General features: G+C 33.4%; 1 protein-coding gene across 2 annotated transcripts in view; it reads left to right on the top strand.

The window, feature by feature from the left end:
* The window catches only part of Mttp (microsomal triglyceride transfer protein), an 80,887-nt gene that overhangs the window by 19,500 nt on the left and 48,012 nt on the right, over positions 1-13,375 (top strand). For both annotated transcript variants that reach the window (XM_078021883.1, XM_078021882.1), the window contains 2 exons: positions 5,164-5,225; positions 10,634-10,795. In XM_078021883.1, the coding sequence (XP_077878009.1) occupies positions 10,735-10,795 (61 nt within the window). In that variant the 5' untranslated portion in view covers positions 5,164-5,225; positions 10,634-10,734. The remainder of the gene's footprint in view (positions 1-5,163; positions 5,226-10,633; positions 10,796-13,375) is intronic.

Here is a 13,375-nt window from a genome sequence, read left to right as displayed (position 1 = left end):
GAAGGGAAAGGAATTTAATATATAGACACCAGTAAAAGAAAGACTTAAGTGGGTCACAGTTTTACACATGACTAAAAGCTGTGCATAGAGGGAAGAAGAAAGAAGAAAAATAACCCTAAGGATTTTTCTAATTTGGACAGCTGTAGAAATGTAATTCCGTTAACTAGGTCATTAAGGGAACACTGGAAGAAAATTAGATTTTAGAAAAAATAGGCTGGTTTTGAATATGTGAATTCTGGTGAGTCTGTAGGACATCTAAATAGAAACATTTAAAAATCAACAGTGCATGTTTATAGATTAAGCCAATATAAGAAGTTGTCCATGATTTACCAAGTCTATCAGGACTGGAAGGTAACAAATGAAAGGTGTCACAAGACTGAGAGTGCACTGCCTCTTTAATTAGGATACAAGTTCCATTTCGTAATGTGGGCATTATGACACTGGGCTTCAGGTTTTTTAAGATCAGTCAAATATCTGCATTTGTACGTGAAACTTGGTTGTAAGTTTTGGCAACTATTTTGTATGTTTTTAAAATACTGATCAACTATTATAGAAAATGATCAGGAGTTTTCTAAAGAAATTAAAAGTAGAACTTCCACACAATCCAGAAATCCCTTTTCTGTATGGATATCCAGAGGAAATGAAATCACTGCCTCATGTAGGTATCTATACTTCCATGTTTATTGCAGCATTATGCACAATAGCCAAGATATGGAAACAACTTAAGTGTCAATTGATGAATGGATAAAGAAACTGCTAAAGATATACAATGGAATATTATTCAGCCCTAAAAAATTATGAGATCTTGTCATTTGCAGCAACATGGATGAGCCTGGAGGACATGATCCTAATAAGCCAGCTGCAAAAATATTGTACTATTTCTCTTATAAGTTTTTTTAAATTCAAATACATGGATTAAAGCAATGGTTAACAGGAGTGATTGGGAGGTTGGGGGAGGAGAAAATGGGAAGACAATAAGTCAGAACACAAAGTAACAGATATAAGGTGAATAGGTCTAGAGAGCTGATTTACAATGAATACTGGGTCATAAAATTATTCTGCATATGGGAATAATACTGAATAAGTGGATTTAGACTGATTTTGTCACAGACACAACAATAAAAATGGGTAACTATGGGAGATGATGGGTATGTTAATTTGCCTAAATGGGAATGTTTTTAACTGTCTATATGTATTCCATAACATCATGTTGTATACTTTAAATATATACAATAAAATTTATGTAAAACTAGAAAAAAAGCATCAGCCGAGTTAATTACAAATCAATAAATAAATACAGAATAGTCTAAAGAAATCATATCTGTGGATCCCATTTAAACAATGGACAGCCAATGTATTAAATCGGACTGCAAATTGTAGAATAAGAAGGAGCTAAAATCAGAATTTTAGCACATGATAATATGGTAGTAAATGCAATTATGAGCTCCTCCATTATGTTTGGCCACATTGAGCAATCATTCCAAATTCTATTATTGTAAACCTACTTCTGATTTTTAAGTCTGAGAGTACTCTTCAGCTGGTTGAGAATGGGGAGGTGGAGGAATAGAATGACACTTGCAAGTACTTAATTCCACATGAAGAAAACCAAAAAGGAACCAATTTTAAACATGACTTAAAAGGCATCTATAAGGAACTATCAGCTTCTTACGTAAACTTCCTTCTATCTTCATTTTGATTGACTTCAAAAATCAAGTTTGAAATGTATTTTAAAGTACCTCATCCTCTCAAGTAGTACATAAATACTGAAGAGTAGGAAAATGACTAGAGAGACAGTGTAATATGAGAACTTACTGAATATCCTCATAAAAGCAAGTAAAGCATCTAGAATAGCTAAAACTAAATAAATAACAGAAACATTATTAGACAATAGTCATAACTAGGTTAAAAAAAGCATTCTTAATAAATTTCGAAATATCGATTTCTGTGTAGAAGGAAATAGGGGAACACAACAAAGAACCTGAAAGCTTTGAGAATGGGAAAGCCCCCAAACTGCCAAATATTTGCTAAAAAGCAAAGGAGACCAACATGGCTGCAAAATGGGCAGGGAGTCTGGTCAACAAAAAGTTTAGGTCAATTGTAAAGGAATGAACAGAAAGTTCTAAAGTTACCACAATAATGTGAAGTCTAGAAACTCCAGCAAATAGGAACTACATTCTTGGACAAAGTCCAACATCAAGGAGAAACTGCTAGAAGTAAAATCCTAACTGAATAGGATGAGGACAACAGAGGGCAAAGGAATAATGTGGGCCCACCCAAAAGTTAGACAGGAGAAAGGGTTCAAAAAATTGAGGTAAACATATGTCATAAAATACCAGAAAAAGAATCTGTAGGAGCTGCGGCTGTGGCCCAGTGGTAGAGTGTTTGCCTTGCATTGGTGAGGCACTGGGTTCGATCGTTAGCACCACACAAAAATAAATAAATAAAGATATTGTGTCCATTGACAACTAAAATAATATTTTAAAAGAATCTGTAGAATAATAAAGCTATAAAACTCTTCTATACACCTTTCCTTCTTAAAATTACAAAATAAGATGTAGTTAAAAATAAGTCGTAGAAAAGGATTCTGATTGAATTCTATTCAAAGTTGCTATAGTTAAACAAAGGTGGAGGGAACAATGAAGCAGAAAAAAAAAGATGAAAACTATAACCCAATATTCCTAGGAAATTTTCAAAAATGTTAAATGATAGAAAATACGAAAGAACAAAAGACAATAACTCAAAATTACTCAAGAAAATATTTTATTAAAGAGGACAATAGAACTCAAAAAGGAATAAGAAATATTAAAAGTACACATATATATTCAACATTGTATTGAAAATCCTACCCAGTGCAATAGGATAAGACAATAAAAAGAACAAATAAATAAAACTGTTTGCAGATGATAATATTCTCTATGTCAAAAAAATCCTACCAAACCCTTATTAAACAAATAAGCAATTATAGCAAACTCATGGGATACAAAGTTAAGATACAAAAGTCAATTGCTTTCCTATATATCATTAATACACAATTGGAACTTGGAAAATAACTAGATTATCATTATATATATCTATATCTATATATAGATAGATAGATAGATATAAATCTGTTGTGGTTTGGATCTGGAACATCCTTCCGAGACTCCTGTGTTGAAGGCTTGGTCTGCAATGCAGCAATGTTCACAGGTGGGGCTTTGGGAAATAACTGGATTATGAGAGCTTTACCTTCATCAGTGGATTAATCCATTGAGGGATTTGCAACTGATGGTGCTATTGGGAAGTGGATACTAGTTGGAGGAAGTTGGTCACTGAGGGCATGACCCAGAATGGTATTTCTTGTCCCCAGCCCCGCTCTCTGCTTACCAGCTGTCATGGACTGAGCAGCTTTCCTCTACCATAATTATGGCCATGGCCCAAAGTGATAGAGTAAATGGAGCAAGATGACCATGGACTGAAACCTCTGAAACAATGAGCCAAAATAAATCCTTCTTTAAGTCTTTCCACCCTCAGGTATTAATGACAGCAACAAAAAAACTGTTTAATATAAAATCTGACAAAGTTCGTATAGAATATATATGAGGAAAGCTACAAAACTCCAAAGAAAGAAATCAAATGATATCTAAATTAAGAGATATTATGTGTTTGTGGACTGGAAACTCAATATTCTTTAAAGCATAGCAGCTACACCAAGAACACACCTAGTACCCCGATCTTGGTTTCTAATGACATTCTTCGATGGAAGGAACCAGAAATTCCTGAAGAAACAACTGATTCTTGGATCAGGGTAAAAATACACAAAATGAAAAGAAGAATAAGAATACTAAAAAAAAAAAATCAAATCAATAAACAAACACATGGATATGAGATATGGTCAAAGGAGCCAAAATGAAAGAATTCCTGATGGCTAAAAATGAAATAATTGTAGCAACAAATCAAAAGAGATAGTATTGGGTTATATCCCCAGATATAAAATAAATATCCATGAGTTCATGCAAATATAAATGAATGGGAAAGAGAAGACACTTATCTTTTACAGAAGCTTTCCATATGATATTTATATCCATTTCCCCTCTTAAAGAGGAGAAATAAAACTTTCCACCCTTAAATGTGGTATACACATGGCCTTTCCTTCTGAAAATCACATAGAGTATGGAAAAAGAAGATGCAAAAGAAAACATTTGCGTGGGGAGACCTGATAACCCTGCTCAGCCAGGTGATCGAGGTCACCATAAATAGTAATAAATCATGTTGATAATATCTTCTTAACATAGGATGTGGTGGTGAATATGAAACTTTACCTCTGTAGCTTCCAGTCCTCCCAAAAAACTTATAACCCTTGTCAAATCACAAGAAAAATATCCCAGAGTTCTATTGCATGAGCGTCTTAGAAAATACTGATCAGTGTTCTCAAAGCCTTCACAGCCAAGAGAAGCCTGAGGTGACTTGACAGCTAAATGTAATGTTGTATTCTGGATGCAATCTTGGAATAGGTAAAAAAAAAAAATCGAATTAGAAAATAGTGGTAACCTAAGTAAAAAGGATTTGAATTAATAATAATGAATCAATATTGGTTTAGTAACCTATCACATTAATTTAAAGATATTAACAATAGGAATAACAGGGTAGAGACCATATGGAAAATCTTTGTCCCAACCTAGCAATTTTTCTGTAAATCTAAAATTTCTAGAGGCAATAAAACATATTTTAAAGTAACATAAGATAGAATGTGAGATACTATAAATAAAGACAGAAGAGAAAATATAAACATAAATCACATATCCATCTCTCAAAAATAAAAAAGTTTTTAGTCACTATTCTTCTAATTCTTTTTCTATACTCATATAAATGTACCTATGATTGAATAAGGCATGATCTCAAATGACATCTGTATCTGCTATTTAGCAGTCTACTCTCCAAGTATGTAAAAATGTATAAACATAATTGTACAGTATTATTTTAAATGGCTACATGTTGAATTGATGTATCATAATTTAACTACTTCTTGTCATCAAACAAATATCATAGTATCCAAATTTTTACTATGCCACAAAATGTGACATAATTATTCTTGCATATTTTTAAGTTGAGTTCACCCCACCCCACAAGACATTTTTATTAGTTTCAAGAATCTATGTGTTTTCCCACATTATTTACCACTTTCAGATTCCAGATGGGATCACTTTTTTTCTGATTGAAGTGGATTCTCTTAAAGATAAATTATGGAGGTATGATAGGTTGCACATTCTCTGGAAATACCTTTACTTCAACTTTATGTTTAAGAGATGTATTTACAGAACATACAATACTATGATGATGATTGCTGATAATTGTCCATCGATAATCATTTTCTCAGCACATTAAAAATATTATAATGTCTTCTAGTTTTCATTGTTACTGTTAATAAATTAGCAGTTTTATGATTCTCTTCTTCCTTTAAGGTAATCTGTCTTCTCTATCTGGTTCTTTTAAATATCTTCCCTTTCTGTTTGGTATTCTGTGCTTTCATTATGATGTGTCTACATGTGGGTTTCTTTTTAATGATCTTACTTGAAGTCTATTGAGCCTCTTGCATCTTTAGATTAGTGTCTGTGGTGGGCAGAAAAAAATGGCTCCCTTGGGATGTCTATGTCTTAATTCCCAGAACCTGTGAATATCCATGATAAGACTCCATATGAAATTATGGGTCCTAATCAGCTGACCAAGATAGATTTTCCTGGGTGATCCAGGTGGACTCAATATCATCAAAAGTGTTTGTAAAGTAGAATAGGAAGACTACAGAGGTGGTCAGAGTGGTAAGGACTTTACCCTTCTTTTGCTGGTTTTGAAGAGGAGAAAAAGGGCCACGAGCCAGGGAGTGCAGGTGGCTTCTAAAAATTGTAAAGGAGAAGAAAACAGATTCTCCCCCAAAGTCTCAAGAAAGGGATGCACCCTGCCAACACCTGGACTTCAGCCCACTGAGACCATTATTAGACTGCTGACTTCCGGGACTTCAAGACAATAAATATATAGTTTTAAGTAAGTAATTTTATAGTAATTTGTTAGGCAACTACAGAGAACTACCATAGTGCTTTTCAATAGTTCTGGGAAATTCTTCAAATAGTCTCATGAGATATTATTTCACCCTATTCATACTCTCTCTATATTATGTATTTCCTGACCTCTTTTTAATACTTTGAATGTCTTTATTTTGATGTTACTCAAAAGTAATTCGCTTCTATTTCAACTTCAATTAAACTCATATTTTATACATACATATTAATAATTAAGCCATAAGCATAATTATATTATATTATGTGCAACTTTTAAAGAAAATCACATTTATTTTTTCCCTAGGCTCTGAAATTTTGGTGTTTAAGAATTCCAATGAAATTAGTTTGATCAAAATTTAAATTTTATTCTTTTTACAGTAGTCTACCTAAAGTGCTACTATCAATTTTCTCCTTGTAAGTGCTAGCAAATCAATTTTGAGTGGCCAAAGATAATTGTTAAGATAGAGTCCTCTTAGGCTGACTAACTTGATGCATAAGGATTTTGTGATTGTTGTCAAGTATGTGTGGATATGTATGTGTATGATGGGGTCAAGTTTGCTTAATAATTCTATCTTGAAACAAATGACTATATTCTTTGAAGTTTTAATTATAAATATCTCCTACCTAAGTCTAAATTTGACTTTTAAGGTAAGGTGTTTAATGAGTATTTTCTCAAAGACAGCTCTTGAACAACACCTATTACAATAGTGTATTTATTCTTCCATGATTTTACCTTGGTATAAATTAGGTCATCATATTATAAGAACATTGTTAATCTAACAAAAAATGCTTTTCAGGATTCTTTCAAAATGCTAAGTCCATTATCAAACTGAAAATATTACTAGACTAAACCATTATGATCTTTTAGGAAAATATCCTTCTAAAATTTTGTTTTTAACAATGTCATGTTTGTAAGAACAAAGCAAAGTATTCTGATGATGACTCTCTTCTCATATAGTGATTCTACACCCTGACTTACTATATCAGTATCTAGTGGGGTAATACACTTCCTCTCAACCTTTAGTGGGTAAAGTTCATATATCTTCTAATCTGTAAATGTAAGTTAACCCCTGTTAATAACCTATGAAACTCTACAGAAACACAACTGCACTTTGGAATTAGTCGTCCTTCTTTATTTCATAATGTTCTTATTTATCAAGGCAAAGTGGTAGTACAGCAAATATTTCATTGTCACGTTCTACCAAAGGAATTTCACAGTAATAGCATTGTTTTAAAATGTATTTTATGATTTCTCCTGACTAGTACAGATCAGTTTTTCCCCTGTATTGTCAGCCTGGGTCATCTAACCACAAAAATCAAGTGCTCCATGAGCTTCCATAGACATTTGTGATGGACTTACTAAAACGACAGTTCCTAATAATAATAATTTCATGGCATGCATAAGAAATTAATTTTTTCTACTTCCCACCTTTAATGGTTTTAAATAAAGAAGAGTATTGGATCTAAGTTTTAAGGTTTGTTTTCTTATATTCCTTAAAATGCTTTACTAAATTAATCTGAGTCTAGTTTTTCTGATATGTAAGATGATTATTATGAGATATAAAAAATTATAAATCACTTAACATAGTGTATCGTATATAGTTATTGTTCCACAGATAGCAACTCTTGTGATTTTTATGCTGTTATGTACATCTGCCTTGCCTCACATGCCATGTAAAATAGCCAGTGAGTTTTAGGAAGTACCTCTAACACATATTGTAGAGCTTTTGCTCTGCTTGATCAACAGATCAACAGAGCAACAGAAGAGGATGCTTCTTTGGTCCAGAGTTCATTCAATATGAAAAGGATTTGAGATTCTTATTTCATCTTGGTGAAGCAATCACAGGAATTCTTTTCTCAAATGTTTGTGTAAAAAGAAAAGTTTATTCGCAAAATATAAAAGGGTGATGTTATTTTAACCAATAGAAGCGGGCTTATTTGAATATCCCATGTTGAAACAATTCTAGTACGATGACAGGAACTTTCTAGTGGAAATCAAATGCTCAAATGGAACAGCAGTTATTTTATTAGGCAATAGTGATATGCCTTTTATTGGTTGGACTCTGATAAACTCCTGACAACAGACAGTACTTTACCCGAAGAGACACGTATCATGAAACATAGTCTAACAACGAACTTTAAAAGTCTATTTCACTATGAGTCTCAAATGAAAATACAAAAGACAATTCTTATAGAATCAAATAAGAAGGAAACTAGTTCTTAAATAAATGTGGAAGTAAAATTAAGTGACTATAATGGTTTCATATCCCTATGAAAATAGTATGGAAATTGTGGGAACATTTAGAAATCTGTTCAAATGGAAAGCAAAGAGCACTTTCACATTATCTGGTGTTGGTAATCCCTTCTGTTCGTAATACTTTTATTTTCTCAACAAAGTTATTTTTTCTAAGAATGAAGGGAAGGGTGAGGGGATGGAAATAGGAAAGACAATAGAATGAATTGGACATAACTTTCCTATGTTCACATATGAATACACAACCAGTGAAACTCTACTCCATGTACAACCACAAGAATGGGGTCCTGATTAGAATTAGTTATACTCCATGTATGTATAACATGTCAAAAAACATTCTACTGTCATGAATATCTAAAAAGGACCAATTTAAAAAAAAAGTAACAAGTTTGATAGTCTCTACTTTAAGGACCTTACAGGGGCAAAAAAATGTGGCCTTTTCTGTTAAATCCCAGGATAACTTAGTATTTAGAGCTTTAAAGAGATATTCTTAATCAAACAACTTATTTTTTTGTTTTATTTTATATAAAACTGATAATAGCATATAAATTTCTACTCTTTATAGATGATAACACAATGAATTTTCATTTTTTATTCCTTATATGAAAATATACTTTAGAGATTTCTAAATTTTGTATTTATTTTGTGGCCCCATTAAGTCTGCTATCTTTTCCCTAGTTGTCTGAAAGATTAAAACACAAGGTTTTGGGGCTGGGGATGTGGCTCAAGCGGTAGCGCGCTCACCTGGCATGCGTGAGGCCCAGGTTCCATCCTCAGCACCACATACAAAGAAAGATGTTGTGTCCGCCGAGAACTAAAAAATAAATATTAAAAAAAAAATTCTTTCTCTCTCTCTCTCTCTCTCTCTCTCTCTCTCTCTCTCTCTCTCACTCTCTCTTACTCTTTCTTTTTTTTTCCATTTTTTTTATTGATTGTTCAAAACATTACAGAGCTCATGATATATCATCTTTCATACATTTGACTCAGTTGGGTTTTGAACTCCCCAAATACATATTGCAGACTCACTTCTGTTACATACTCACATTTTTACATAATGGCATATTAGTGACTGTTGTATTCTGCTACCTTTCCTATCCCCTACTATCCCCCCTCCCCTCCCCTCCCCTCCCATCTTCCCTCTCTACCTCCTCTGCTGTTGTTCAATTCTCTCCCCTTTTTTTCCTCCTCCCCCTTGCCCCTCATAACCTCTTATAATTTTGTGTATCACTGAAGGTCTCCTACCATTTCCATATGTTTTCCCTTCTCTCTTCCTTTCTCTCCCCCCATTCGTCTTAGTTTCTTACTCTTTCTTAAAAAAAATAAAACATAAGGTTTTGAAAGGAATCAGGGTATATTTAAGAATCCATTTTATATTGAAACATGGCCATAAGTATTTTCAAGTACACTGAAATGACACTTCACCAGCAACCTTCCCCTTCTTCCATGCCACTTCGGTTTAGTAGGTTTTGTTCATGTCAGTTCTTTCTCATGGGAGATTTCAAGGACAAAGGTTGGTTCAGCTAGCATGGTCTTAGCGATACCAGAATATGTGCTTTAATTCTAGAGAAATTTCCTAATTAATATTCTGTAGCAAAATGGCTGAGAACTATGATTTGCTCTCTAAATGTCTTCCTAGAAATGAAGTTCAGAAAGCTAATCAATCAGTCTGGGAACTCCTAGAAGTATGCCTTCCCTTAGATACAAATAGAGGTGTATCATGACCTACTCATTGGCCTACTAGCCCATTAATGATGGACAACACCGATTTGCCCCAACCCGCTATAGTTTCACAAACAAGGAGAATCATCTCTGTTTTTAGGAATGAAAGTTCTGTTTTAATGTTATTTTAAAGTAATTGGCAGTGGCACATCTTAGTCTAAATTTAAATTCTAATATTCAGGATGGTTTTTAATAATGGCATACAAATAATACAAAAACTTTCAAAATTTTGAAAGACCATAGAAGACATTAAAATTCAGTTAGGTTTATCTGGGATTGAGAACTCTTGCCACCCTCCCACATAAAGTGGTGAAATGTGAATATAGGCAGTTAATATTATAGACATGATGATGACTATGTATTGGGCAGAAAAATATCACCACCTTTTTCTTGGAATATCTCTCAGAACTTCTGTGTTTGTAGGAAGGTAGACTGGCCTGGTTTAGCTCTCAAATTATAAACTTTCTAGATTTTCCATAGAGAGTATAAATAAATAAATAAAAAGAGCAAGAGGCTAAAAACTACAGCCCACCTACGTTTAATCATTAATAATGAGCCCTTTGGTGAACCTAGGTCTGATTTTGGAGTTTGGAATCTGACCTTTCCCCAAAGATAAACATTATTGTCACAGGTTCTGAGGAGAGTCACTCCCTTGCTGCCTGCCATCTGAAGAGTCCACTTCTCAGTGACTCCTTGCTCAGGACTGGATGCAGTAGAGGGTAACTGGTCAATATGATTCTTCTTGCTGTGCTTTTTCTTTGCTTCATTTCCTCATATTCAGCTTCTGTTAAAGGTAAGTTTATGTTGTCTTTTGCTAAACTTTGATTTTGGTCTTTGGGGAGAAAGTGTGTGTGTGTGTAGTGAATGAGTTCCTAACTAAACTATCTTTAAAGCTGTGTGATTTTGGAATGTTCGTGAAAGCAAGACTAGGTTGATATGAAAACTAAATTCAACTTTCTGCCTCCATTTTCCTTTTCATTTTAGTCTTTTTTTACCAGTGGGTTTCTAGCTTCAGTTTCTCATTCCGGGTCTATTTTTAAAAGAGGGGGAAAAGAAGCTAGCTATTGTTACCCATGGCTGTTGGTAAAGCTGAATGCAACTCCCTTCATTTGAATTGTAAAACAGGATTTAAAAAACCTCCAGTACTTAAATTTCCTTCTAGTTGCTTAGCAATGTGACATCAAGAAGAATTAGATCCAATGAAAAAGGCATTTGATTTGCCAAAGAATTATGAATGAAATGGTAATGCATGTGTTTAACCCATTACCATTCAAAAGTGCTAGAATAATCACAGTTGGTGAATTAAGAAAATAAAACTACATGATATGAGTTTAAGAAATAAGACTTATCTTTGGAAAAATAGTGTAGTGAGTTAGTTTTTATTTTAAGATGAAATTGATTAAGTTACAAATTGATACCCCCAGAAAAAGCAAGAGGAAAAAAAATCCATATTTTATGAGAAATGGTTTCAAAGGGCTGTATAAAATGTACAAATATGGAAACTTATTTTAAATCAGATAGATTATAAACTCCTTGACTTTCTGAATGTTGCTCTGTATAAAATTGTCACTTTTTAGAGACTTAAGAAGACACACTGTTAAAACACGTCCATCTAGCAAACCACTTAACATGAACCCACTTTGTAAAACTACTTACTCTAAGAAATTGATACAAAACAACTCTTTGGTAAACTTTTAATATCTGTTTGGGATAATGTGGCTTTTGATTATAAAGCAAAATCTGTATCGAGGTTTTTTTATGCAGGAAATTTCCAGAGAAAATGGCAAATTTTGTCATTGGAACAATGAGGACTAAATGTCAACTATTTCACCTAAACAAATTATAGATAATTAAAGATAATACAGTTTTACCAGTTTCTAAACTGTATTTAAAGATAGTCTTTACTTGATTGAAAAAAAAATTAATGAGAAAAAATAGCGATTTGTAAATAATATCTGAGAATTATTAGAGAGCATACTATTTTACTGCCAAACTCTAGAATATTTGAAGTATGAATAATACAAATACCATAATATCAAACCTAATATCATGATAGTTTTGAGAAAAATAATGGTGGACTTCTCTAATTTCTATTCTTAAACACATATACGTGCATAGACGTATATACACCCAACAGCACACAGGGAAATTGTAGTTTAGAACATGACAGATAGTTTGCTGTGTACAAGCTCAGTGGCAAATCCAGATTTTAGAACCTGAAACTTAAGCAATTTAGAGTCCATCTTTGAGAAAAGATTACAAAACTATTTTGTTTTTTCAAGGGATACTGAAAAAGATAAGGAATGTGTACATATCACTAGGGTCCCCTTCCAAAGTCCTGGAAGGAGCCTTTAAGCTTAACTGCTTGCTAAATGCATATTGCTTATTCCAAATATCACAAATAAAAAGGACTAGTTATTTCTATTTGCATGGAATGACCTTCAGTATTATAGTACCATGATTTCATTATAGATTCTTTGCTTTCATAATGATTTACATCTAAACAGCAAGCTATCTCAAAATTAAGCCATTCTAAATGTTGGAATCCCGTGCATCACCTCAAAACTCATCTCTAATTTAAATTACCAATACAACTATTTAGTAATTTCTAAACTCTGAGTGGATGTTGAGGGCAGATTGGCACAAGAAGAGAATGGAGGAGAGGGCTGGGATTAAGATACTAGTAGAAGAGAGAGTCTATGTGATTTATTGAGTCTGAACTTTCTTAAAGACTCAAATTTTCCCTACTTTTTAGGGAAAGAGGTACTGGGATCAAGCTCAGGGGCACTCTACCAATGACCTATGTCCCCAATCCTTATTATTTTTTTATTTTGAGACAGGGTCTGGCTAAATTGCATAAGGTCTCAGTAAATTGCTGAGGCTGACCAATTTAGGATCCTTCTGCCTCAGCCTCCTGAGTCTGGGGATTGCAGGTGTGAGCCACGGTACCCAGCCTTCTACTTTTTCATAATTATACTTCGTAATGGTGGGTCTGTTCTCAATATTATATTTGGGTGTTCTCTATATAACACTTTTTTACTTTCTGTTTAATTTTGCCACCACCTTTAACGTGAATGGTTCCTTCACTTTCAGTCTTCTCTCAGCCTAGCCCTACCCTTACTTTTTGGTCTGTTTACATGAATCATCTTTCTTTTTTCTTTTTTACTACTGATCTTATAGTTCTGTGTTGGATCTTATACTCCATCACCTCCCATCCTTTCCATCATTGCCCGGCTCTTCATACCTCATTTTAGATTACCTCTGCTTTGTCTCCATACTTAAGCCAATTAGTAGTGCTATTTATTTTACCTAAGTTTTATGAATGAGTACAGTATTTTAAAATATTTTTTAAGCTTTCCAAACTAAGAGTTTT

The sequence above is a fragment of the Ictidomys tridecemlineatus genome, chromosome 9, assembly GCF_052094955.1.
Source record: "Ictidomys tridecemlineatus isolate mIctTri1 chromosome 9, mIctTri1.hap1, whole genome shotgun sequence".
In the NCBI taxonomy this organism is placed as follows: domain Eukaryota; kingdom Metazoa; phylum Chordata; class Mammalia; order Rodentia; family Sciuridae; genus Ictidomys; species Ictidomys tridecemlineatus.
Note: the sequence above shows the minus strand (reverse complement) of the source record. Positions and strands in the feature narration are given on the sequence as shown.